The 25,299-nt window shown below is 57.6% G+C and overlaps 2 protein-coding genes across 5 annotated transcripts; one reads left to right on the plus strand and one right to left on the minus strand.

Annotated features, from left to right (window-relative positions):
* Positions 1 to 191: 191 nt before the first annotated feature.
* On the minus strand, positions 192 to 15,614 carry RELL2 (RELT like 2). Of its 4 annotated transcripts, none has more exons than XM_063413755.1 (8): positions 15,490 to 15,614; positions 9,401 to 9,614; positions 7,684 to 7,746; positions 7,538 to 7,604; positions 7,090 to 7,278; positions 2,077 to 2,698; positions 558 to 591; positions 192 to 333 (listed from the first exon to the last, which is right to left on the minus strand). In XM_063413755.1, exons 2-7 carry the CDS (start codon positions 9,606 to 9,608, stop codon positions 559 to 561), a joined length of 1,182 nt encoding a protein of 393 aa, XP_063269825.1. In that variant the 5' UTR covers positions 9,609 to 9,614; positions 15,490 to 15,614; the 3' UTR covers positions 192 to 333; position 558. The 4 variants fall into 4 exon arrangements, with proteins under 4 accessions (XP_063269825.1, XP_063269824.1, XP_063269826.1 ...); XM_063413754.1 differs by lacking the exon at positions 15,490 to 15,614 and adding an exon at positions 12,687 to 13,227; XM_063413756.1 differs by lacking the exon at positions 15,490 to 15,614 and adding an exon at positions 10,306 to 11,628.
* On the plus strand, positions 15,118 to 24,745 carry HDAC3 (histone deacetylase 3). The gene is made up of 15 exons (XM_063413752.1): positions 15,118 to 15,272; positions 15,575 to 15,657; positions 17,500 to 17,642; positions 18,730 to 18,811; positions 18,979 to 19,035; positions 19,130 to 19,185; positions 20,491 to 20,624; positions 20,872 to 20,952; positions 21,043 to 21,116; positions 21,255 to 21,319; positions 22,033 to 22,122; positions 22,242 to 22,300; positions 22,772 to 22,851; positions 23,149 to 23,306; positions 23,559 to 24,745. The coding sequence occupies exons 1-15, from the start codon at positions 15,218 to 15,220 to the stop codon at positions 23,626 to 23,628; spliced, it is 1,287 nt and encodes a 428-aa protein (XP_063269822.1). The 5' UTR covers positions 15,118 to 15,217; the 3' UTR covers positions 23,629 to 24,745.
* The last annotated feature ends 554 nt before the right edge of the window (positions 24,746 to 25,299 follow it).

The following is a 25,299-nucleotide window of genomic DNA, read 5'->3' on the forward strand; positions in this document are numbered from 1 at the left end:
CCGCTGCCTCCATCCCTGCCCCTCGCCGCGGCCCCCTCCTCCTTCCCCCGGAGCTGGGGGCCGGGGGGCAGCGGGCCCTGGGTGCTGTCCTGCCCCTGCCGGGCCCTCGGGGGCTCTCCGGGGAGGGTGCGGTGGGTGGGACTCGGGTACCTATTGCCAATGGGATGAAGGCTGGCGCCGAGCGCGGTTGTCGGTGACGCCGGCGCGTCGCTCCGGCCATGCCAAGCGCGTAGCTGCCCACCCGGGGACGGCTGCCCTCGGCAGAGCCCCCAGCCCGAGGGGTCCGCGGGCTGCGCGCCTCCCGTGCACGCTCCAGCCCGGAGCGGAGAGGAGCTGTGGGGAGAGAGGCAGCATGGGGCTCTGTCCCCACAGCCATGGCACCTCCCCACCCCCCCAAACGGGGCGTCCCAGAGTCAGTGCCTGTGGCTGGGCACTTCCCGACCCCCTGGAGAAAGGGCTCACCCTCTCTCCATCTGAGACCCACCAGGGGCAGGGACACTGACGGTGCCCTCCCACCCCCCCAGACACTGTCCCAGGGGCAGGGGACAAGCACTCACGTCACACGCGGTCCTGCTCCGCGGCGCTGGGCTCCTGTGGGATGGAGGAGGGGTGTCAGTGCTCCCATGGGAGCAGGGTGCTGGCCTGGGCTGGCCACAGCAGGGGCCCGAGGACCAAAGGGCAGAATCCGGCTGAGTCTCCAGGAGCGACCCAGGCACCATCTGTGCCCTTCCCCATCACCTGCAGGCCGTGATGAGCAGCAGCCAACAGCCCTCGTGCTGGCTCTGCCACTGAGGGGATGGGGGAGGGCTCGAGTGGCACCGGGGCTTGGTGACAATCATCCCAGGGAGGTCCCATCACCCTTCTCCTGGGAGACCCCATGTCCTGGAGCACCCCAGCACCACGTGCAGCATCCAGGACAAGAGCCTGGCACTGCAAAGGGGACACACATCCCCATGTGCCTGGGCTTGGCCTGCACAAAACTGCTTCCCCAGGGATGAGAGGTTCAGTGGGCCACAGGAGGGCCTGCCCAGGTCTCTGGGGAATGGCTGCAGCCCATCAGCTCTGTCCTGCCATGGGCTGCCCCTCTCCATGAAACAGCTCAAACCTTCCAGCCGGGTCACCAGAAAGCAAAGAGGGAATCAGTGGGATCCTGCTTTGTCCTTACCCAGCATCCAGCCAGGCACCTTTCCCAGCCCTCTCCTGTCCTGTCCCATGCCACCCCCTGCCAAGGGCTGCTGGCATGTGCATGGACTGTGAGCAGCCCGTGGAGCTCCTGTAGAACCAGCCCCCGGGGAGCTCCCTGGCTTTGAAGCATGCCAGGAATTTTACCCAGGCATTTGGCTTCCTTTTCCTTCCAAGGGCTTTGGCACGTGTGCCCTGGTGCTGGTTTTGTGAGGCAAGTCAAGGCCAGCTCTGGGAGCTGCTGACATTACACAGGGGGTGCTTCCCCTTCCATGAAAATCACCTTTTCCCACCTGCAGAACCATGAATGAGAGTGTGAGCCTGTGAGTGAAATGCTGGGTGTACAAACCACCACCAGCCTTACTGGTAACAGCAGAGCTAATTCCAGGGGGACAATCCCCTGGAGCTTTCTAACCCCTCCAGAAAGGTGGGATATTGGGAGGTACCACAGTACTGGGGGCTCCAGGCAAGGTGGTCTTTCCTCCTCTCTGCTCCTCAGGAGCAGGGGAAATAGCCAAGAAATGACCACTTGGCTTCACCATTTCCTGGCCTTCAAGGTAAGAAAGGCTCCTGGAGAAATCTGTCCCTGCCTGTTCCTTACTGGCCACATTGGACCCCGTTGAGGCTTCGGTTTTGGGGACACCCCGTGCAGCACTAGAGCTCTCCAGGGTCAGAATCCCAGTGGGTGTCCCCAAAGAGCTCAGCCACAAAGGAAAAGGAGCCCCTTGCCAAGGGGAACCGGCAGCAGGTCTGCAGCACCTCCCACTGCCCATGAAGCAGGGTGGGACCTGTCACAGTCACTCCACCCCCTCAGACATTGGAAAAGGGGCGGGAAAAAGCAATCCTCCTCCAGCCCAGGGGACCGCACGGGGAACAGGGAGAGGAGAAACATACCTGCTGCCTCCCGTCCTCCGCTCCGGGCTGTTTCCTGCTGCTGTCGTCTCTCCCCAGCTCATCGGCCTGCTCCTGCAGACTCAGGCTCCCGTGGATATCCGACACTTCATCTGCCGACTCCAGTCCGATCTCCTCCAGGCAGATGCCGGCTCCTTCCCTCGCCAGCTCTGCTGGGATGTTGGGACTCGACGCTCCCAGTGCCGGCATGCTCATGAGCCTCCGCTGGCGGCTCGAGCTCCCGGGAGCAGAGCCAGCATCCTGCAGGGACCCCGCCAGGCCGAGCCCCACCGGGCCGGACCCCGCAGGGCTGGACACCACCGGGCTGGGCGCCACCGGGACGGGAGCCACGGCCGCCCGCCGGCTCTCGCGGGTGCCGGAGCTGGCTGGTGTGTTCGCGGCCGGGCTGGCGGACAGGCTCTGCTCCGCGCTTTTGCCACCCTGAGTGCCCGTCTGGATGGCCCCGTTCTGCAGGCCGCCCGTGGGGACAGTCCCGTTGAGCGCCCGCTCCCACTGGAGCCTCTCGCTGCTGCGCTCCAGCTCCTCCGTGCTCGGCTGCCGGCTGCCGGCGGGCAGGGCGCCATCCTGGACGGGCGGCTTCTTCCCGATGTGCGTGACACGGAACCTGCAACGGGGGCAGGACAGAGCAGCCTTTTCCGTGCTGTCCCACAGCTGGATCCCCAGCTGGCCCGGACCTCCAGCCCCGGATCTCCTCTCTTTGCTGTGATCTCCAAAATTGCACACCCGTTCACACCCACGCAAGTCATGCACCCAAACTCGATTTCCCCTTCATTTTGAGCAAAACAAACAGAAAGAGAAGGATGGAGAGCTCAACCCAGATCTTGGCTGGGGCAGAGCTTCCCTCCCAGCAGCAAGATGGATCACAGCTCTTGGAAATGCTCCGAGACAACCTGGATGAGAGCATGCCCTGAGTGAGGGCAGGGACAGGGTTTTGGCAGGGATTTGGATACAGGGATCCAAGGCTGAAGGAATTGTTTGGCTAAAATCTGCCAGAGCACATTGCGCACCATCCCCTGGAGGGGCGGGTGGTACCTGAGTGGTTCACCAAGGTTCCACCACGGGCAGGTAACAGCTCAGAGCTGCTGGTGGACAGCAGAAAAGCTGCAGAAATGGGTCTGACACCCTCAGAGGGTGGGTTAATAACCAGAGGTGATACAACATGGCACATGGGGAGAAGAGGGGAGTTAGGGATCATAGACTCATGGAGTGGCTTGGGTTGCAAGGAGATCCTAAAAGATCATCCAGTTCCACCCCGTGCCAGGGGTAGGGACAATTTCCCCTCAGCCTGGTTGCTCTAAGCCCCTCCAACATGGCCTTGGACACTTCCAGGGATCCAGGGGCAGCCCCAGCTTCTCAGGGCACCCGGTGCCAGGGCCTCCCCACTGATTTCTTTCCAATATCCCTTCTAACCCTGCCACTGGCAGCAGGAAGCCGTTCCCCCTTGTCCTGCCACTTTGTGCCCTTGTCCCAAGTCCGTCTCCAGCTGTCTTGGAACCCCTCTGGAAGACACTGGAAGGGGTTTTAAAGTGTCCTTGGAGCTTTCTCCTCTCCCAGTTCCCTCAGCCTGGGAGGGGTAAGGTGTCAGCAAAGCCTGAAAACCTGAACTGTGATTGTGACAAACTGTGACTGCTCCTCACCAGCACTGCCAGCCAGTGCTGGACCAGCAGACAGAAAATCTCCTCACGGTGGGCTGGTGTTCACAGCCAGAGCCTCCAGTCCCACCACTGGGACTTGTGCAGCCCATGGCTCACCCAGCCCTGCTCTCACTGCGCTTGGATCACACATGGAAAAACCAACGGACCCTGCCGGGGCTCAGCTGAGGCAGTGTCAGGGCAAAGCACAATTTCACAAAGTTCAAGAACTGCTGGTGTGGAAAGGAGAGCAAGACACAAAGGTCAAGCACATGGCAGTACTGCTGTTCCAAAGGAAAAAGCAGAGAGGTCCAAAATGTAAGAACAGATGCCAGGAGAGTTGGCAGAGATGAAGGAGACCACTTCCAGGCTGGAGCCCAGCCTGTGGACAGCACCCTCCCCTCAGCAGGGTCAGAAAGCTGCTCAGGGTTGAGAGGGTCGAGAATAGAAATGCTGCAGCTCCAGAGGTTTCCACAGGACTGCTCAGGTCAGGCCAAGCAGCAGCAAATGTGACCTTTCAGGTCTATCCAGATATTCGGAGATAAGACACCAGCACCCAGGGAGACCAAAGAATGTTCTGGTGCTGAAGAGGAACAGAAAGGAGACACAAGTGACAGGATCATTTCTTGGTAATGCCATTGAGCAATGTCAGCCTGGAAGAGTTGGGGGAGGACTCAGAGAGCAGGAAGGGTTTGGAGAGGGCACAAGAGGTAATGTAGCCAAGCTCTGGCTGATGAGGGAAAGCAGAGGAGCCCTGGCTGCCTGCCTCATCAGCATCCCTGGGGCTTTGGATTCAGTGGATGTGACACACTCTGGCTGATGGGGCTGAGGACAGAGGGTCACACACAGATGTTTTACAGACAAGCTTTACCACTGACTACGACTGGTTGAGGGAAAACGCTGAGCTAAGTGGTAACCATCCTATGCCATACAGAACCCTGATTGCTGCAAAGTTTAGGACAATTTAGGCGCAAAAAGCCCTCGGGAGGTCTCTAGTCCAGACCCCTGCTCATATCTGGGCCCCCTCCCACCTGCAAGCACTTTGCCCAGAGCCCTGTCCAGTCAGGTTTTGGAAATCTTCAGGGTGGAGTTTCCTCCACTCTTCAAAGCCCTGTGGAGGGGTGCACAAATCTCATGGCAGAACAGCTTTTCCTTGCATTTTTTCTGGATTTCTCTTTTTGTAACTCGTGGCCATTGCCTCTTGCCCTTCCTAGTGCACCTCTGAGGAGAGTCTTGTTCCATCTCCATTTAAACTCCACCGGCCCTTTGGGAAGTGTTAGGAGGACATTTAGATCACCCCTTTCTAATTCTCCAGGCTAAAACAGCCTCCTCAGATGCCCCCGTACTCCAGCCCTGGATGATCTTGGTGGACATCCACAGCTCCCAACATTTCCACTCCCCAGGGATGAGCCTGTGCCTACCCGGACCAGGTTCATTCCATGTATGAGGGGGCTGGACTCTCAACCACTGCATCCAAGGCTAAAACAATACCAAAAATAAAGTAGAACAAGACCTGAGGGTGTGTCTTTAACTCTAGAGGTGGGTCAAAGAAGCCCTGTTTTGTAGGGTCAGTGCTGAGTCAGTACTTCAAGATATTTGTCATAAATAAGATACAGGAAGGGCAATCCTGGAAAAGTCATCCAGGATGTGGAAGAGAAAAGGGGCCAGCTTGGAAACAAGGAGCAGGATTTGGAGGTGGGATTGTACTTCATGGGCATATAGATCCCTTAGCAGTTGGACCTTGCACCAAAGAGATTAAAAATTGAAAATAAAGCCTTGGGGAAATGGGTTGACTGCCTTGTGGAGAACACTGGTGTGATGTGGGGTATTAACAGGGTTAAGGAGAAAAAAACAGGAATTGAGGGAAGGTGCCTTTGGGAGAGGAGACCATCTTCTCCAGCACTCCAAGGTGAGCGAGAGGAGACAGGGAAGAGCATGGACAAAGGACATGGAGGAGTGGATGGAGCTGGGCACCAGCCAGGGAATGAATTAGCGGTGAGCACGCAACTGTGCAGAGCCCTGGCTTGCCGGGCACCACCTCCAAGGACAGCAGCGGGCACGGAGGCAGCCAGGAGCTGGCAGTGTCCACAAGATGTGATCTGAGCTGCAATTCAGCCTGGGGAGGTCCAGCAGGTCTCCCTGCTTCTCTAGCTCCCCAGAAAGCCCCAGCTCACCTCCCTGCTGAGGGTCCTGCCTGTGGTGGTGGGAAAATCCACATCATAGGACACAGGGAATGGCTTCCCGCTGCCAGAGGGCAAGGATGGATGGGATATTGGGCAGGAATTGTTCCCTGGCAGGGTGGGCAGGCCCTGGCACAGGGTGCCCAGAGCAGCTGTGGCTGCCCCTGGATCCCTGGCAGTGCCCAAGGCCAGGCTGGACAGGGCTTGGAGCAGCCTGGGACAGTGGGAGGTGTCCCTGCCATGGCAGGGGGTGGAATGGGATGAGCTTTGAAGTCCCTTCCAACACAAACCATTCCACGATTCCATGCCCACTCTGGTTCAGCATTTCCGTGAAAGAACTGTCTCTCTAGACCACAACATGAGGTTTCATCAAGGCTCAGGCCCTGAATGAAGACCTTGTGCACAATCTGAGCATGACAGAGCTCTGTGTCTCACCACGGTGGCCATCCAGGGACCAGCAGTTGCTCATCATCCTGCCCCAGTCATCCCAGCCGGAGGGAGCCAAGCCCAGGAAGACTTTCCCAACCCTTTCTGCTGGGGAGTGGGGCAGCCTGGGCGAGCCTACAGACTGTTCTACAGGTTAGTGACTACATAGAGACCACAGGAAGCTCAGGAAGTCCCTTGGGGTGAAGCTAGGTGGGGTCTGGAAAGCATTTGTGGGAAGTATCAGGAACACTCCCCTATTCTTACATCGCTGCCATGTCATCTAATTACAGGCATCTTTGGAGGCAGGGACAAGGAGAGCACAGCCACTCTCTCATTCTGAGCAGGTGGTGGCTTGCACCTGGGACATGCTGTCCCCTCTGCCCCCCCAATGAGGTCCCTAAAGCCCCTAGTTGGGCAGAGAGGGCCCTGCTTGCACCGAGCTGGGACAGCGGGTTCTGGAAGGACACGGAGCTGGGGCTGTGCCCAGCACTGACTCAGCAGGAAAACCCAGCTTGAGTCACCTTCCCGGAGAAGGAGGGAAGCCATCACAGCCTGCCACATCCCACAGGCATTTCCAGGTGCAGGAAGCACCTGGGTCCTCAGGAGCTCCAGCTGCACAGCTGCTGCTGGGGCATCTCAATGTGGAACAGCAAGAGGGAACCTTGGGCAAGTGGGGAAGGGGGAAGGAACAGGAGGACTGAGGAGAGCCCACGGTGCTCATTCCAGCAGGGGGATGTCTGCCAAAGCTCATTGGGTACCTGCCCACTGAGAAGACGGTGGTCTCTCCGGGATGCATCCTGCTTTTGCCCTCCTTGGACCGCCCCTGGCGCTGCAGCGGGTGCCTCTTCCTCCTGCTGCAGTGGATGCAGGGGGCCTGCGTGGAGCCCAGGTGCACCGTGTGGTGATGTGGGGGGCCCCCGTCCTGGCTGCTGCTGTGGGGACAAAGGCTGCAACAGAAGGACACAACAGTTTGTGTCACCTCGGGGACATGTCCCCACCCTGGTGCAGCCCCACTGCAGCTCTGGGGGGGACCTCTGCAGGGGACAGGAATGAGGGACAGCTGTTCCACCTGACAGTGGGTGAAGCCCTCCTCAAAACCCTCGGGAGAGCAGGACTTCCCATTGGGAAGATGCTTTGTAGCAGCTGGAAAGGGGCTGCTTGTCCCACACTCTGCAGCAGTCACAAGGTACTGTGAGCTTCCCTCACCTGGGCACTGGCACTGGCACGTCCCCTTCATTTTCCCCCAACATCTCCTTGAGGGCCTCCACATTTGCTGCAGAGAGAGGGAAAGACGGGAATGCGTCAGCCAAAGTGGTCAGCACGGCTGCAGGCCGGCCCACGGAAGAGCTCACCTTCATTTTGGATGATGCACCTCACGATCTTCTCCACGGTGTCATCATTCTTCTCGTCCTCATCTGAAAAGAGACAACGTGGCACTGAGGGCTGGAATTCGGGGACTCCACTCACTCATCCCCTCCAAGGAGCAGCTGCATCAGCAGAGTTGTTGGAGAAGCCTCGTGTCCCCTGTCACACTGGGAAGCCACTGGGGAACACCAGATCCCTCATCCTGGAAAAGAAAGGGCTGAGCCAGCAGCTGCGTGTGCACGGTGAGGGGGTTGTGTTGCTCCTTTAGAACAGGGGAGCATCTGGGGAAATGAGGGGGAAGCAGGTTCCAAAAAGTCGAAAGAGGAGAGTCCTTGTCCAGCCCTGGATCCCCTGGCTCCAGGATGCTGCAAGTGCCCAGGGCTCCAAGGATAAACAGGACACATCCACAGAAAATAAACCCACTGGGACCCCCTAAACACAGAAATGGGGAACACACAATGATAGAGAAAGCCCCAGAACTGCACACTATTAAAAGCTTAAAACATTGTTCTGAGGAGCCTTGGCTGGTGCCTGCTCCGCTCTGGAATTCATCCACAGTGTTGACCTCAGCCTGCTTCCAGGCACTGTTGGAGGCAGGAGGCCTGGATGGATGGACCATGGATGACCTCCAGCCTGGTCAGCAGTGGGAGATGTTCTTGCGGGCAGGCTGGAGCTGTGGTCTGGCAGACAGCTGCCTCAAAGGCGCAAGGGCTGCTACCACAATCTTGGAAGCCCATGGAGATGTTTCCCACCTGGGCTGCGGTGTCTCCAGAGGGCAGAGGAAAGTTCAGACACTGTCTCCATGTCATGTACAGCCAAAAGCCACACTAAAGCCAGAGGAGCCCACCCATGGACACCTGGAAGCTCGGCTGCACCCGTGGGTGAGCCGGAGGAGCCGCGTTTCCCCGCCAAGCACAGGCAGCAGCAGCAGGATGTGCTGATCCTCCCCAGCACTGCCGACGGCACGCGGGAGCTGGGGGAGTGCTGTGGCACCATGTGGCTGTTCCCAGCCCGGGAAGCAGCCGGAGGAATGTCTGCTCCCCACTCCAGCAGACACTCAGGAAACCACCGAATGACAGAGCTGCCTTGGGCCGGGCACCCACGCTTGATGCGGCAGTGACTTCCCAATCCAACCACCCCAGCGCCACTTGCAGTGGCCTGAAGCAATGGAAAAATTCCCTACAGGTCCCTTCCCCTTCCAGCAGCACCCCTGTTTCTCTGGTCTGCACAAACACAGCAGGGACTAGAAGAAGACATGACCAATATCCAACACCAGCTGGCTCCCTGCCAGACATCCTAATGCCAGAGGGGCAGAGGGACAGCTGGTGCTCCCCCTGGGAGAGGTTTTCCCCAGGGAACAGCAATTATGATTGAGATGCTGGGGATTCAGCAAGTCCTGGATGTTCATCAGGATTCCCTTTTGGTGATAATGCTCCTCTGGGAAGGGCCAGGCACTGGTTCCACCTCCCTGTCACCTCCAGCCGTTGTCAGCTGTGGATCAGAGGGATCCCTGGCCCTCACGCTCCCAATCCCCAGGGAACACCGCGCTGCTCTCACCGCCCCAGCCCTTTTTCCCAACCCAGCCACACGTGACAGGTAACCCTCCCAGCCCCATCCCACATCCCAGAAGGGTGCATGAGGAGCACCAGCCCACACCAGGCAAAGGGCCGAGGCCCCGCCGCGCCCCCATGGCCCCACACTCACCATCCTCGAGCTCCTCCACCTCATCTTTGTCATCTGGGTCAAGCTCGTCCCGGAAGGTCCGGCAGCGGTAACCCTTCTTCTTGAGGACATGGCAGATCAGGAACCCCACCAGCCCCATGACGAAGAAGACAAGGACGAGGAGGAAGACCACAGTAATGCCGTGCTGGGGGTCTGACTCCCCATCGCTGGGGTCGTGATGGTCTGACATGCGGATCTAGGAGAAGGGGGAAGGCAGGTCAGAGCCCCGCGCTCACCGCCCCCCTGTGCCCATCCTGCCCTTCCTCCTGCAGGGCAAGCGGAGCTCAGCCCTCGCCCCGCAGGGTCCGGCGGGGTGCGGGGCCGCACGGAGGACGGGGCCGGCCGGAGGCGGCTCCTCGCGGTCTCCCAAGGACACTGCTGCCCCGCACGCCCCGGCAAGCGGCATCCCAAGGGCAGCGGCGGCGGCAGCGTCCCCGCAGGCCGCCGGCCCCGGGCTGCGGCGCTGCCCCGTCCCTTGCAGGCGGCTTCCCAAGGGCACCGGTGCCCCGGCCTGCCCTGGGCTCTGCGGCGGGCGGCGTCCCCCGGCCCGCCCTTGCCGGAGGATGCTGAGCATCCTCCCGCGCCGCGCCGCTCCCCCGCAGCCCTCGGTACTCACGGCCGAGGCCCTCCGCAGGTACCGGCACCGGCAGCGGCAGCGGCAGCGGCAGGCAGGGAGCCGCGGCAGCCGGGCTGGCGGAGGGCCGAGCCGCCGGCTGCTCCCGCATCATCCTCCCGCAGAACCGAGCCGGCTCCCTCCGCCCCGGCTCCGCCGGGCGCTCCCGGCTCCTTCCCCAAGGGCTCAGCGCCCACATTCCCAGTCGCCGGCTCCGCTCCTCGGCACGGAGAAAATCCCACCCGCCTGTCCCCCGGCCCCGCTGCGGCGGTACCTGGGCCTGCGGTCCTCCGCAGCGCTCTCCTCTTCACCTTCACCTTCACCTTCACCTGCCTCCTAGCAACCCCGCATCCCCGCGGCTGGGGACCGCGGCGAGCATCCTCCGGCCCCGGGCCCCGGCTCCCTGCCTGCCTTCCCCGGGAAGGAGCCAGCTGCTTCTGCCGCTCTCTGCCGCCCTCCGCCACAAGAGCACCTGCCTGTCCCGATCCCAGGAAAAAAAATCTCTCCGGAGCTGTTTCGGCAGAGGACGGTGCAGAGGGGAGCTCGGGGAGATGCCGGAGGCTGCAGCAGGACACGCAGAAGCGCTGCTCAGGGAAGCTGCCAGGCTGCCGCCCGCCCCGGGGTGAATAACCTCAGCCGCACGCGTGCCAGCCCCGAGCTCCCCTGGCACCCTCCTTTCCGCGATTTTTAGGGCACTGAGCCCTGGCGATAGGAGGGAGAAGGGTGGAAGTGGGGCTCGGTGAGGCCAGGACCCATCCCACACCAGCGTGTTGGGGGGTGGAGGGATGCAGACACCCACACGGGGATCCCAGCACCGAGGAGATGGTGGAAAATGAGCCCCGGGAGACTCCCGTGTCTCCCTCCTTCCTAAAAAAGGAGTGGCTAAGCCATTTGAAATCTCCAGCTGTGGTGGTCCCACAGCCTCCTTCTCCGTCTCCACCACATTATCCTCACTCTGGGAGGCTTCACCCACCACTCCTTTGCTACTGGAAATTAGACCTGCTCCTCTCCATCCTTCAGCCACCTGCCAGTTCTCCACCCAAACCTTGAGGAATGCAACCCTTGAAATGCCTCCCATGCCATCTCCACCGATCCATGCACACATTCCTCCCTGGGAATTATCCCACTCGGGTCTGTCTGGCTGTGACACAGCCTGGGACTCCTCCAGGCTCTCAGCCGTGCCTTGCTGAGGGCTTCTGTCCCTCTGCACAGGTGGCCCAGGCAGCTCTCAGGAGCCTCCTCCATCAGCGTGACTGCAGGAGGTCACAGCACCATAGGTGACCCCCATCTGCCCACTGTCCTGACAGGGAGACCAGCCCTGGGACAGAATATCTGTGGCAAGAACAAGACTTCTCCTCCTGCCATGGATTGCTGGGCCATGGGGCAGGAGAGGTGTCCAAACCCTGGACCAACAAGCTGCTCAATCATGCAAGTCTCTGCTGAGGAAGACCTCCCGAAGTGAACCTCAAAAGCAGCTGCTCTTTGCCCTTGTTTCTGTGCAGAGGGGGAACTGGCAGGTCTGGCTTTCTGCAGGCCCCGAGGGGATGCAGTCATGGCGAGTGTATTCCCGTTTTCCCCGTGCCCACGCACGCTGTCCTGCACAATAAATCGCTCTTTCTCCTCCTGGGTGTTCCCGCCCACCCAGCGCATTGCTGCACCCTGCCCCCCTCCAGCTCCCCACCCCCTTCCAGCATCCCACCCCCTTTCCCGACTCCAGCCAGGCCAGGCTGATCAGGACTCCCCACTTCCAGGGGAAATTCCCATTTTCCACAAGCTGGGGAATGCAGGGTGGCACAGCAGCCTGGCCCTCAATCCTGGACAAATCCTGGCCTTCGTGGGGTGACCCAGGACGAGGAGGGGGTTCTGTTGCTGTCAAGCTGCTCCCTCCTGGCTCTGCAGCTGGATTATCCCAGCTGTTTGTGTTTCTCTTCCTAACTCTCCCAACCAGGGATTGCCTGCTCCCAGTCTCCATCCTGCTTCCACCACCTGAGCTTCAGTGGCCCTCCAGGGGCTCAGCCCTTGTCCCACTGCAGGAACCTTTAATGGTCCCTCGTAGGTGACCCAGAAGCTGCACCCTGGCTCCTCTCTGCCCCAAAAGCAGCCAGCGTTTGACATGTGAATCCACACAATGGAGCTCTCCCTTCCGAGCACACTGGCCGTGTCCATCCTGGCCGGTGGGACAGGACCCACATGGGGTAAAGCCCCACACCAAGCAGGGAGGAGCAGGGCTGGATGCCTGTGGCACACCCACAGTCTGAGCTCTGCATCCTCTGCCCCTCCTGACCCCATCCCAGCTCCTGTCCCATCCTGTGTGACCCCACCAGCCAAGGCAGTGGGATCTGAGACACAGGACAGCCCAGCTGGAGCTCTGGGATAGCAGCTGCCTTCTTTCTGCCTGCCCACCTCATCCAGCACCACCATTCCCTGCCCTTCCTTCCCAGGCCACCCCCTCGGGGCTTCCCTGGATCCTGGAGATCCTTGGAGGCTTCGGTCCCTCTCCAGGCGCTGCCTGGGAACACTGAAATTTTAAGCTTCCATGTCCAAAGGTGGCTCAGGAGGGAGTGGACAGAGGGACCAAGATCACTGGTGGGGCAGTACTGTCACCTGTCACCCTGTCCCTAGGCTGGCTCCACTCCCAGCAGAACTCCACGTTACCTCTTGTCCACACTTTTTCCGTACTTCTTCCACAGGCATTGGAGGAAACGTCACCCCACAAACAATGTGAACACGTCCTTTTGGGGGATCAGCCGCCCTGGCCCCGTGTGGCAGCTAAACGGGCTGTGCTGCCCAGATCCAGGCTCCTCTTGGGATCCTCTCTTCGATGCTCAGGCCAGAAATTGTCCTCACATCTGCAAAGCTGCTCCATCCCATCGTGTCAAACGTGTCCCTGAATCCTCGGCCCTACTTCAGCTTTTCAGACATGCCCAGCAGCAAATGGCCATTAAACCACAGCCTGGTTCTGCTCTCTGAGCACAAAGAGCAGCTAAAAATATCCCTCTCCAGTGCTTCCCTTGCTCTGCTCCAACGCCCGGAAGATGCCTGGAGCAGCAGCCGGCCTCCAGACAGACAGCTCCGGCAGCAAAGCGATCCCAGCTGGAAGCAGGGACGTGTTTCTCCTCTCCTCACCCCGTTCCCCCGGTCGGGCACTGGGATGTGCTGCCCGGGCGGCTCCATGTCCCCAGCCGGGCGTTATCTGGTGGCAGCAGGCGGTGGAGCAGGGACAGGACAGTCGTCATTGGGGTGATTGGAACAAACCCGCCCTGGGACGTCAGTGCTCCGTGAGCTCCCAGTGCAGCCGTGCTGCTCAGCATGTCCAAACCCCAGCTGTTTGCCACGGTGGGTGCTGGGCTTGGTGCCAGGTGACCTCCCTGAGTGTCCTCAGCCACAGCTGGGCCCTGCAGGGTCACGGTGAGAGGGTCCTGGGTCTCCTCTGGAAGTGTCCCTGCCCCTGGCAGGGGATTGGGATGAAATGATCTTTAAGGTCCTTTCCAATCCTATCCCCTAAACCATCCTTTGATCCTTGCTCCAAGCTGGAGCTGGGTTCCTAAAGGGAAAGGCACATGAGTAGCAGTGTGGAGGGGCCAGCATCCCTGCAGGAGGGGACAGAGACAGCTGGAAATGTCATTTAATAACCCCATGATTTAATCACACCTTGACACATTGTCTCTTCCACCTGCAGCCAGCACAGCAAGCAGAATTCCCTGCCATGCCACAGTGCCTCATCCCATACAGGTGGGAATCTCTTCTGGCTGCTTCCAAGGGGGCTCCATCCCGTGAAAATCCCGGCCTGGCACCACTGTGATGCCAGGGAACATCCCAGTGCCCATCTGCCCTGGTGCCCATCCTCAGGCAGCTCTTGGGGGTCCAGCCCTTCTCTGAGACCCTGCAGGGCTGAGCAGCCTGTCTCCAGCACAGCTTCCTTCATCCCAAACTCCTGTCTGCGGGAAGCATCAGGCAGGAGACTGGCAGGACCAGGCATTGATTTTGGCTTGGTTTTCCAAGCCTTTGGACAAGGCTTCCTGCTCTGCTCATCCTTCCTTCTCTCCAGCCCACAGGGAGAGCTGCCATTCCCAGCCAGCACTGCTCACAACTGGTCCTGTTTCCATCTCATCAGCTCCAGGCTTTCCCCTATTCCGCTGTCTCCTCACACCCTGCGATTTTCCACCCAGCTTTTGTCCTCCTCCTGCCTGGCAGTGCTTCCAAAGGGTTCTTTCCAAAGGTCTGGAGGACCTGCACCCTCCCAGGGTGGGACCTGGACAGGTGACAGCTGGTGGTGGCAGGTCCCCATCCCTCAGGGATTGGAGCTGGGTCCCCCAGAATGGAACGAGTCCCATCAGGGTGTGGGTGTCCCATGGAAACCCCACTGCCCATCCCCTATGCCCTGGGCGTGGGGGTAACTGGGGGAGGCTGGGAGTGACTGGGGGACAAGTGGGAGTAACTGGGGGCAACGGTGGGCCAAGAGAAGAGAAACCAGTGGCCAGCTGGGGTCACTGGGAGTAACTGGAGCAGCTGGGAGTGACCGGGAGTAGGTGAGGAGGAGGGAGGAGTGACTGGTGGCAGCTGAGTGAGCAGATGTAGAATTAGATGAGAGAATCCAGCAGGCATCTGGAAGTAACTGAGAATGACTGGGAGGCAGCTGCAAGCCCACAGAAGAGAATCCAGTGGGCAACTGGGATTTGCTGGGTGTAACTGGGAGCACCTGGCAGTAGCTGCGGGCAGCTAGGGGTAACTGGGAGCGGGTGAGGGGCAGTGAGGGATAACCGGGGGAGCTGAGGATGACTGGAGAGACAATATAGGGTTATGGGAGAGGGTCCAGCCGGCAACTGGGAGTAAGGGGGTGCAGCTGGGGGCGGGTACAGGGCAGGCAGGTGAGACTGGGGCGCCACTCGTTGTGACTGCGGGTAACTGTGGGCAGCTGGGGTGATGGGGGGCCGCTGTGTGGGCACCAGGGAGCGGCTGCGCGCAGCTGTGAGGACCTGGTGGCAACTGGGACCAGTCTGGAGGCACCGGGAGTGCCGGGGGGGGACACCGGGACCGCGGGGCGGTGGCCACGCCCCCTGCGCGGAGCCACGCCCCGTTTCTGGCCACGCCCCTTCGTTGTGGCCCCGCCCCCAGCCCGGCCCCGGGCGCGTGTCGCGGTGCGATGACGTAAGCGGGAGCGCGGCGCGCGGCGCGGCCTGTCCGCCATGGCGAAGACCGTGGCCTATTTCTACGACCCGGACGTGGGGAACTTCCACTACGGTGCGGGCAGGGCCGGGCGGGGCCGGGCGGGGCCGGGGCTGGGCGGCGGAGCGGCCGCCGTGGGGCTGGGGCCGCGCCGGCCGCAGGCGGGGCTGCGGCGTAGCCCGTGCTCCCCTGTCCCCGCCCGCCCTCACCGTTCTCCCCGGCTCTCCCCGTTCCCGGTCTCTCCCCGGTCTCTCCCCGGTCTCCCCCCGGTCTCTCCCCGCTCCCCTCTCACCGCGGCGCTCCGGCGGGGCAGGGCTGCGGCGGGCGCGGCCGTTGTGCCGCCGCGGCCCCGTTAACGCCGCACCGTTCGCTTGCAGGCGCGGGGCACCCCATGAAGCCGCACCGCCTGGCGCTCACGCACAGCCTGGTGCTGCACTACGGCCTCTACAAGAAGATGATCGTAAGCCACGCGTGTCCGGGCGGGCCGGGGGCAGCGCGGGGGGTTCCACACTGCCGTGAGGGACCGGGGTGGTGACAGTGCCCAGGGGTGGCTGCAGAGCTCAGCCCCGGGATGTTCGTGCAGTTGTAGAAGATTCCAAGGACCTGATGAGGTCGGCAACTTACGAAAAGTATTTTAGATGTTTAGACATGAGGGAAGTTTCCTTAATATCTCCAAGTAAAACCCCATCCAGTGCAGGGACTGTGGAAATGCAGCACCTGGGGGGACTGTGGGGAGTCCTTGCCAAGTTTCTCTTCCAGATTTTTACTGTCACTGTGTGGATTTCCACAAGCAGCTTCCCCAGAGTTACGCTTTTCCTTGCAGGAACAACTAAAATGTTCTGACCTAACACATCTAAATGGCAAATCCCTGCCTGAAGGAGGCAGTGGGCAGAGCTCTACCTTTTTAGTCTTGGAATTCTTTTTTGGGGGTTATATTTTCCACAGGATGCCACTGGGAAGCTGAAAACCTCAGAGACAACTTCATCCCCAAACAGTCAGGGACTGGCAGAGTTAGGGGCAAATAAAACCAGGGATTTGGAGCAGTTGGGACTGCAAAAAGTCCTGCTGATTTTGTGTTGTGGTTGCATTGTTTCTGCCTCCTTAAGATGTCTGGGATCCTGTGGGGTTGGGTTTGCCTCTTCCCACCTTCCCCAGCTCAGGAATGTGGGTGGGATTGCTGGAAGGGTGCAGGGAGCCAGGTTTGTTCTGCCAGCAGCTGAGTGAAGATTTCAGTCTGGTTTTCCCTTCCTTTCTGTTTGATTCCCACATCCCTACTTTGAGAGCCTCTGGCTGTCCAGTGGGAGCCAGTTCTTCTCTCTTTGCCGTCAGTTTGGGTCTGGTTTGGTTTAATGAGCCCTGGGAACAGCTCCTGCCTTCCCCCTCAGCAGCTGCTCCATGGAGCTGCCTCAGCCCCTGTTGGAGCTGTCAGAGGCAGCAGCCTCTGAGAAAAACCAAACTCCACAAATCCACGTGGAAAACACCAGGAGAGGAGGAGATGGGCTTGTGTTGGGTTATTGTAGCTCTGAGAATGAGCAGTTTCCTGCTGAGCACAGAAAACAGGAACATGGTGCAGTTGTCCTGAGGAATTTCCCTTTGGAGACCAGCTTGTGCATCTTCCTGTTACACTCATGTTCCACTTTTTCTAGGAAGTGGTTGCTTTAAATGAGAGAAATTTGGAAACACAGAAAAGATCTCTTAGCAATTGAATTTCCTCTCCCAGTGGTGTTAATTTTTAACTTCCCCTCTACTGAGCTGTGTGCCCTAAGTGCCAAACCTGCATTGTCACAAGATCCTGGATTTGGATCCATCTATCTCCCTGACCATTCTCACTCTGTTTTCCTTTCCCAAGGAAACAACACTTTTGCAACTCTTCCATCCCTCTGGGAGATTTCCCCAATAATTTGGAGCCTGTCAGTAAATCTTGCAGAGAGACCAGAGCCACCCCTAGATCGAGGTCTTAAAACTGTGGGAACTTGGTGACTGAGGAAGGAATGATCCGCCTAGGGAGGGAAAAGCTGTGATTGATTTTGCTGCCCAGGCAGGTGAATGTGCCATGGGGTAGGAAGAAATTTTATGGCAAGAGCTGCAGTCAGGAGAGGCAGGAGATGGATTCATGAAAGGGAAAAATGGAAGGAGAGCAGGTTTCGTGGAGCAGCTGTTGAATTTAAATGAACACAAATGCCAGTGGTAGCACATTTTTCATGTATCTCCTGCAGGCCACTTGTCAGTTAGCTTGAGGTTTCTTCCAGCCCAAGGAAATGGAGTTTGGATGGGAAATAACTCGTGCTTTTGTCTCTGCAAGGTGTTCAAGCCCTACCAGGCGTCCCAGCACGACATGTGCCGGTTCCACTCGGAGGATTACATCGACTTCCTGCAGAGGGTGAGCCCCAACAACATGCAGGGCTTCACCAAGAGCCTCAACGCCTTCAACGTGGGCGATGACTGGTGAGTGCCCTCAGCAGCTGCCCCTGCCTTGCTCCTGTCCCAGCAGCTCCCCTGGAATGTCCCATTCCTGCCTTGGCTTTGGGCAGAATGAGGGCAGTGTGTCCCTGCTGTGTGGGTAGGGGAATGGAGCCTCCTTGATTCCCTTCCCTTTTCTGGAGGTGCTGCAATGCTCCTTTTTGGGTCTCAATTTGGGGCTGTTGGGCTGCAGACTCTGCTTGTTCTGGGAGAGCTTCCAGTTCCTCTGGAATGTGGCAACTGCCTTGGTTAAGGATTTGAGTGCTGCATCCAGCTCTGGGGGACAAAGGACATCAACCTGGTGGAGCAAATCCAGAGGAGGCACCAGGATGATCAAGGGATGGAGCAGCTCTGCTGGGAGAGCTGGGATTGTCCACCCTGGAGAAGGGAAAGGGTGACCCCATTGTGGCCTTCCAGTACCTGAAGGAACTGACTGGAGAGCTGGAGAGGGACTGGGGACAAGGGCTGGAGGGACAGGACACAGGGAATGGCTTCCCACTGCCAGAGGGCAGCGATGGATGGGAGATTGGGCAGGAATTGTTCCCTGGGAGGGTGGGCAGGCCCTGGATCCCTGGCAGTGCCCAAGGCCAGGCTGGAGCAGCCTGGGACAGTGGGAGGTGTCCCTGCCATGGCAGGGGTGGAATGGGATGAGCTTTGAGGTCCCTTCCAACCCAAACCATTCTGGGATTGGGAGCTATCGCAGTCCCCCCTCTCCTGAGGCAGTGTGTCATCACATCCCAGCTACGGGCAGGACAGACTGACAGGTTTTGGGCACAGTTTTGAAACAGAACCTCTGAAAGGTTTTGGAAACTTTTTCAAGACTTTGGAAGCTTTGGGAATCATTATCAAATTCCCTGTGTTTCCCACTGTGTTGGCAGCCAGCTCGCTCCTCTGCTGGGGCTCAGTGAGTTACAGGCAGGGTCAGAGCAATCCTCATCCCAAATCAACACTCACAGAGAGCTGAGCTTTATTCTTGCTCAGCTATTACCCCTGGCCAGTTTGATTCCTGGCTGTGCTCTGCAAGAAGAGGAGGAGTGAGGTGTTCTGGGTTTGAATGTGGTTTCTTTTTCAGCCCAGTGTTTCCAGGCCTCTTTGAGTTTTGCTCTCGTTACACTGGGGCCTCCCTGCAGGGAGCAACACAGCTGAACAACAAGGTAAGGGAGGTGCTGATCCTCTGGAGCCCAGCTGGAGCTTTTCAGGAGGGGGAAAAGCCAGGGGGGTGTTGTGGATCCCTGGGATGGGCGGGTGGGAGTGGAAAGGAGGGTACAGGGTTGTTGTCACCATACTGTCATTTAAAACTGAATGCTCTTTCCTCTCTTAGATCTGTGACATTGCCATAAACTGGGCAGGGGGACTCCATCATGCCAAAAAGTTTGAGGTAATGAGGCAGATGTGTGGATTGCTCTTGTCTTTGGGGCCTGGGCTCTGTGTTGATCTCATTCTAAAGCTGTTGGGATTTCTCTCTCTTCCAGGCTTCGGGCTTCTGTTACGTCAATGACATCGTGATCGGCATCCTGGAGCTGCTCAAGTAAGGACAGGGGCAAGGCCTGAACTCTGCTGGCTGCTTTGTGCTTTCCCTCTGCTTTTTTTTTCTGTTTCTCTGCTTCATTTGCCTTTCTGGAATCCAGGAAGCCCCAAAACTTCATTTTTGTCCTGGCGTTATCATTAAGACACAAGAAGGGGTTTGAGCATTGGAACATCTGACTCCAGTTTTGTTGCAGGGAGCTTGAGGGATACAGAAGAGTCCTTCAGTCCCGTTCCAGGGGCTCCTGAGTCTCAGCCTTTTTGCCACAGTGAGCCTTTTGTAGGTAAATGCAAGGTTTGGTTCACTGGAGACACAAAAATGACTCAAATCTTTCTGGAGTTGTTTGAGCGCCTTAAGAACAGGACTTGGGCTGCACATGGGTGATCAGAGGACACTTGGGCTCTGTAGAAAAGAGTCAGATTATTTTTCATTTTAGAAAATGAATTTATTTTTCATCTTAGAAATTTTAGAAAATGAAAAATAAATTCAGAATTAGAGGAAAAGTTACAGAAATATCTTTAGTTTCTTGAATTGATCCGAGTGGTTTTTGTTTGGGGGGGTTTTGTGGTTTGGGTTTTTTTGTACTTCAGAGTGCCCTCCTTGTCACTGAACCTCAGACAAGTTGTCACAGAATTAAAAAGGATTTGGAGTTGATCAAACAGTGATTACATGATTACTGGCAAGTTTACTTGCTCTCAAAGACTTATGGGATGTACTGGGATTTCTCGTTCCCCCTTCCCTGCACTGTTTGGAATCCCATGATTTCTCTGGCTATCTCAGCACTCCCATTTCCTAATCCCATCCACCAGAGGTCTCAAATACAGCCCAGTCCCCCTCATGGGATGTTTTATGTCCCTATTCTTTTGTTGCCTGTTTCCAGTAGCCATTTCTGCAGCAGGTGACTGCATTTTGAGTTTGCTTCTGTCTCTGTGTCTCTGGCTGCTTCTCCAGTAAATTTAGCCCAGCCTGGGATTTTTGGTGCTCACCAGCTGGGACACAGTGCTCCAGTTCCCACCTCCTCCATGCCAGCTTGCCTTTCATTTCCTGATATGATTAAAATCACTGGAGCTCCTAAAGATTAACTTTGAGCACGTTGGAAACAGGAATCTGCAACTTTTGAACACCCAGCTGCTTAAACAAGTTCTTTCTCACAGCATTTCTGGCCCCATCTAAAAACATTTTTGTTCTAAAATCTGTTTCCAACCACCTCAGAAGCAAATGTTTTAAGTATCAATTTCCAAGCACATCAAAAGAAGATGGCTGAGTGTGTAAAGATGCCTGGAATCCAAACTTTGCTGTATCCCACAGGTACCACCCCCGTGTGCTGTACATCGACATCGATATCCACCACGGGGACGGGGTGCAGGAGGCCTTCTACCTGACAGATCGTGTCATGACTGTGTCATTTCACAAATATGGCAACTACTTCTTCCCTGGCACAGGTAGGTGCTGAATTTCTAGTGGGAACTTACTTCAGAATCCCTTGGAAGCTCTGCTGGGGTGGAAAAGAATAAATCACAAAATTCAAGCTGCAGGGGGAAATGGTGGGAGAACGTGATAGGGAGGAATAGAACTGTAGTTGCTTGTAAGAAAGGGGTTCTGATTAGGTGGAAGGACTCAGCCCAGCTCAGGTCTGGCCTTCCCACAGCTCTGAAGTCTCAGGGCTGTTGTGGCTGTCCTGTTTTGCAGGTGACATGTATGAGGTTGGTGCAGAGAGTGGCCGTTACTATTGTCTCAATGTGCCCCTCCGAGATGGCATCGATGACCAGAGTAGGTGTTCCCTACCCTTTCCCCTTGACCCCAGGGGTTTCCTGCTCCTTCTGCTCCAGAGCCATGACAAATCCCCCTCTCTCTCCAAAGGTTATAAGCACCTCTTCCAGCCAGTCATTAACCAGGTGGTAGATTACTATCAGCCCACGTGCATTGTCCTGCAGGTAAGGAAGCAAACCTCTGTGCACACATGTGCACCTGCAGAGGCTGCAGAGGGCTGTGTCTGTGTTACTGGTGTGGATCTGGAGAGCAATGCCATCTGGAGAGCAATGCCAAAATTCCCTTGTTTCTCTGTTCCCCAGTGTGGTGCTGATTCTCTGGGCTGCGACCGGTTGGGATGTTTTAACCTCAGTATAAGAGGCCATGGGTAAGTGCAGCAGGGCTGGGCACAGACAAACCTCCTGAAGGGCTCTGAGGAGTCTCTGCTGTGGGGTTGGAGCATTGCCTTGGCCTGCCAGCAGTTTTGGGGATTTCTTTAACATTTGTGTGACTGGAAGGAGACAGGCTTTGTAGAAGGTGCTGCAGGGGGGTGGTGAAGGAGGAGGAGGCCATGGAGGTGTTCTGAGGGCTGGAGCTAGGCTGGGAGAGCTGGGGGTGCTCACCTGGAGAGGAGAAGGTTCCAGAGAGAGCTGAGAGCCTAAAGGGGCTCCAAGAGAGCTACAGAGGGACTGGGGACAAGGGATGGAGGGACGGGACACAGAGAATGGCTTCCACTGCCAGAGGGCAGGAATGGATGGGATATTGGGCAGGAATTGTTCCCTGGCAGGGTGGGCAGGCCCTGGCACAGGGTGCCCAGAGCAGCTGTGGCTGCCCCTGGATCCCTGGCAGTGCCCCAGGCCAGGCTGGACACTGGGGCTTGGAGCAGCCTGGGACAGTGGGAGGTGTCCCTGCCATGGCAGGGGTGGAATGAGGTGAACCTTAGGTCCTTTCCAACCCAACCCCTGTGATGGTGATTCCTGGGTGGAAGCTCCAGGTGTATCCCACCAGCCATGGTGGTGTTGGAGTTCAGGGGGACATTTCTGACATTTGAACCTGTGCTGCAGTTTCCAGCTCTGGCATTTTCCTGTTTGGGGTTTGTAGGGAGTGTGTGGAGTACGTGAAGAGCTTCAACATCCCCTTGCTGGTGCTGGGAGGAGGAGGTTACACGGTCCGGAACGTGGCACGATGCTGGTGAGTCCTCTCTGCCCCTCTCTGCTGAGGGGCACTGCTTGGGCAGTTCTCTGGGATTTGTCCTTGCATTTCCCATCTCCCTTTCAGTGAGCTGAGCTCCTCTTTTTCCATGTTTTCAGGACTTATGAAACGTCCTTGCTCGTAGATGAACCAATTAGTGATGAGCTCCCATACAGTGGTAAGGTGGAGCTGCCTTTTTTCCTCACTAGCTCAGCTGAAATTGTTGGGATGTTCTATTCTGCACTGACCAAGGCCAAAGGGTCAGCAATTCCTGACCTTAGAGATGGCCTTAGCCATGCCTGGAAGTGTCCAAGGCCAGGGTGGGTAGGGCTTGGTGTAGTGGAAGGTGTCCCTGCCCGTGGCAGGGGCTTGGAATGAGATGAGATTTAAGGTCCCTTCCAACCCAAACCATTCTGTGATCTCCCCCCACCCTGTTTGCTGGGCAGACACAGCCGTGTGTGTCCGGTGTGGTTTAGTTTGCACCACTTCCTGCTGTTTGCCCTCTTGTTCTGTCCAATCCCTCGCACTCAGAGCTGACTGTCACTGTGCTTTTTAAGCTCTGCTCTCTCCCAGGGAGGTGGGGGCTGAGCTCTGCTCTCTGCACAGCCTCTGGCCCTCTGTGCTCTAACCCTGCCTCCCTCCATCTCAGAGTACTTCGAGTACTTCGCTCCGGACTTCACCCTTCACCCTGACGTCAGCACAAGGATTGAGAATCAGAACTCCAGGCAGGTGAGTGCTTGCAGCCATGCTGCAGCATCACTTTGAGCTTCCAAAACCCTGTGCTTGATGCTCTGTCCTGTGAAACCAGCTGGAGCCCAGGGCAAAAAAACAATGAAAAACAACACCTGGGTTGCCTTTGTGTTTCTCGTGTGCTTGAGTGTCAGTAATTGAGTTCTCCACCCCCCTGCTCTGATAAGTGACTTTTTGCACAAATTTGTTGCTCTTGGCCCCCACAGAGGTGATGCAGGCAGGTGACAGAGCTGTGACATGTGCCACTGTGGTGATCCCTGTGTTTTGTCCGTGCAGTACCTGGATCAGATCAGGCAGACGATCTTTGAGAACCTCAAGATGCTGAACCACGCTCCCAGCGTGCAGATCCACGACGTCCCCTCCGACCTGCTCAGCTACGACCGCACGGATGAGCCCGACCCCGAGGAGAGGGGCTCCGAGGAGAACTACAGCAGGTGCCAGAGCTTGTGCCTTTGTGTCCCTGGGAGGGGACACAGAGGAATCCAAGTCCTAGAACAAGCCATGGAATCCCAGAATTTGGGGTTGGAAGGGACCTTAAAGCCCATCCCATTCTCATGGGCAGGGAAGTCACTTCTGAGTCTCTGGTTTTACCCAAGGAGCTTCTGTGTTCTCCTTATGACATTCCCTCAGGTCCCAAGGGTTCCAGGTTTCTTTCTCCTCCCTGACAGGGATTTCTCTTCCCCCAGGCCTGAAGCTCCCAACGAGTTCTACGACGGTGACCATGACAATGACAAAGAGAGCGACGTGGAGATCTGAGGGCTCTGCCCTGGGCTGCGGGGCCTCCCGCTCGGACACAGGTGCTTGGAGCACATAACTGGGCCCTGCAGGAGCCAGTTCAGCCCTCTCTTCATCTTAGATTGCACGTGGTGGCAGCAGAGACAGCCCCACTGCAGGCTCCTGCCACCTGGAGAGGCACAGAGGTGACGTGTGTCCCTTGTCACCGTGTCACGGTCCCGGCTGGCACTGCTGTGGGAATGGAGCCGTGCCGAGTCCTGGCTGGCAGCTGTGACTGCCCTCAGAGCCTGAGCCACACTCTGTGATTGCCATGCAGGCTCCTGCCAGCCAGGTGGGAGCTGAGCAGCTGTGCCTACGCTCTGCCTGTCTGCAGCAGCTCAGACCCATCCTGCAGTCCCTGACCTCCCCTCAGGTACCGCCCCACTGCCCTCTGCAGCCTGCACCGGGAGCTGCTGTTCCTCATGGCCCTAAACCAGCTGGTGCTCCACAGCTCCAGGAGTTACTGGAGCAGCCCAGGCCAGTTGTGGGGTAGGGGTCAGGGTGTGCTTGGATCAGGGAGCAGCTGGATGGATTGGGATGGAAGGATGTGTGCAGAGCATAGGCTCATTCCTTCCCCCCACACCCACATTTGCATTCACAAATGAGTCCTGCAGCACTTTGCTGACTTGGACACAGCTTCCCTGTTGTGTTTATTGCTTGGGAGGCTTTAATCCCTGTGGAACAGAGGTTTGGCTGCCCAGGTCAGCACTTAGTTTGTCCTGCACCTCTAATGTAGCTTCCAGCTGTGTTTCCCAAGTTCACACATGGTCCTCCTGTGTGTCAGCAAGAGATCTGGGCTGTTTGCTCTGAGAGGAAACAGTTCCCTGCGCTGTACCCAGCAGGTGCTGCTCTCTGCTGGGTGAGGGAAGCTGCTCCCTCCAAGTGCACTGTTCCTGCCCTCACCCAGCAGAGATTGCTTTTGGCCATCCCTCCAATCCCAGATTTTGCTGCTCCCTCTCCCGAGTCCTCCCCTGGTACCTGTGGTGGTTTGGAACGTGCTGTTTGGGGAGGTGGGGGGGTTCAGCCTCTGTCTGTACGGTTCTGTTTGTTTACTGATGTCTTTGAACATTAAAGAAGAGGCAGTATTTTTCTTACCTGACCTGTTGTTTGTCTGTTTAATCCCCACACCGTTTTGGCTCCTCCCAAGGGTCCAGCATTGGCAGGGTAGTGCCATCCAGTGTCTGAAGGAATGGAGGGAATTCTCCTCAGAGTAAATGTTGGTGAGTTTTTGGCATCACTGCACATGAGGGGAGCACCCTGACCTCCCTTTCAGGAGGCCAGGTGGGGTGGACACTCCTGCTTTGCCTCTCACTCCAGCAAAAGCTTTGCAGGAAGCTGCAGAGCCAATTCAGGAACTCTTCCCTTCAGTTATTTTCAATGCTGTGAGTTCTGTGAGTTGCAGTGTTCACAACAGCCTCTGCACTTTGCACTCTCACAGAGCCCTTTTGGGACTGTTCTGTAGCTCTTGGCACTAACACATGAAGCAGGCAGTAAGGGTTACTGTCAGTGGGTGCCCAGAGAAACCCCTCAGAAATAAACTGTGATAGAATCAGTCTGGGGCTGGAGAGGGATGATCAAAGGTCTAACACAGCTCCTGTGTGAGTGGGGATTTGGTGGGTCAGGATCCTTCAGCTGAGGAGGGAGAGCTGAGCT

Source organism: Prinia subflava, chromosome 16 (genome assembly GCF_021018805.1).
Source record: "Prinia subflava isolate CZ2003 ecotype Zambia chromosome 16, Cam_Psub_1.2, whole genome shotgun sequence".
Taxonomy (NCBI): domain Eukaryota; kingdom Metazoa; phylum Chordata; class Aves; order Passeriformes; family Cisticolidae; genus Prinia; species Prinia subflava.

Bases quoted from the DNA above. Each gene is read 5' to 3' on its own strand.
- RELL2 (XM_063413754.1), bottom strand. From the start codon at position 12,725: ATGCCTGTGGAAGAAGTACGGAAAAAGTGTGGACAAGAG. The intron at 9,615-12,686 runs GTAACGTGGAGT...CCCTTCTCCTAG, and splicing joins GGAAAAAGTGTGGACAAGAG to ATCCGCATGTCAGACCATCA. The intron at 2,699-7,089 runs GTACCCAATGAG...CCCCCGTTGCAG, and splicing joins ACCGTCTTCTCAGTGGGCAG to GTTCCGTGTCACGCACATCG.
- HDAC3 (XM_063413752.1), top strand. From the start codon at position 15,218: ATGGCGAAGACCGTGGCCTATTTCTACGACCCGGACGTGGGGAACTTC. The intron at 15,658-17,499 runs GTAAGCCACGCG...TGTCTCTGCAAG, and splicing joins GCCTCTACAAGAAGATGATC to GTGTTCAAGCCCTACCAGGC. The intron at 17,643-18,729 runs GTGAGTGCCCTC...TTTCTTTTTCAG, and splicing joins TTCAACGTGGGCGATGACTG to CCCAGTGTTTCCAGGCCTCT.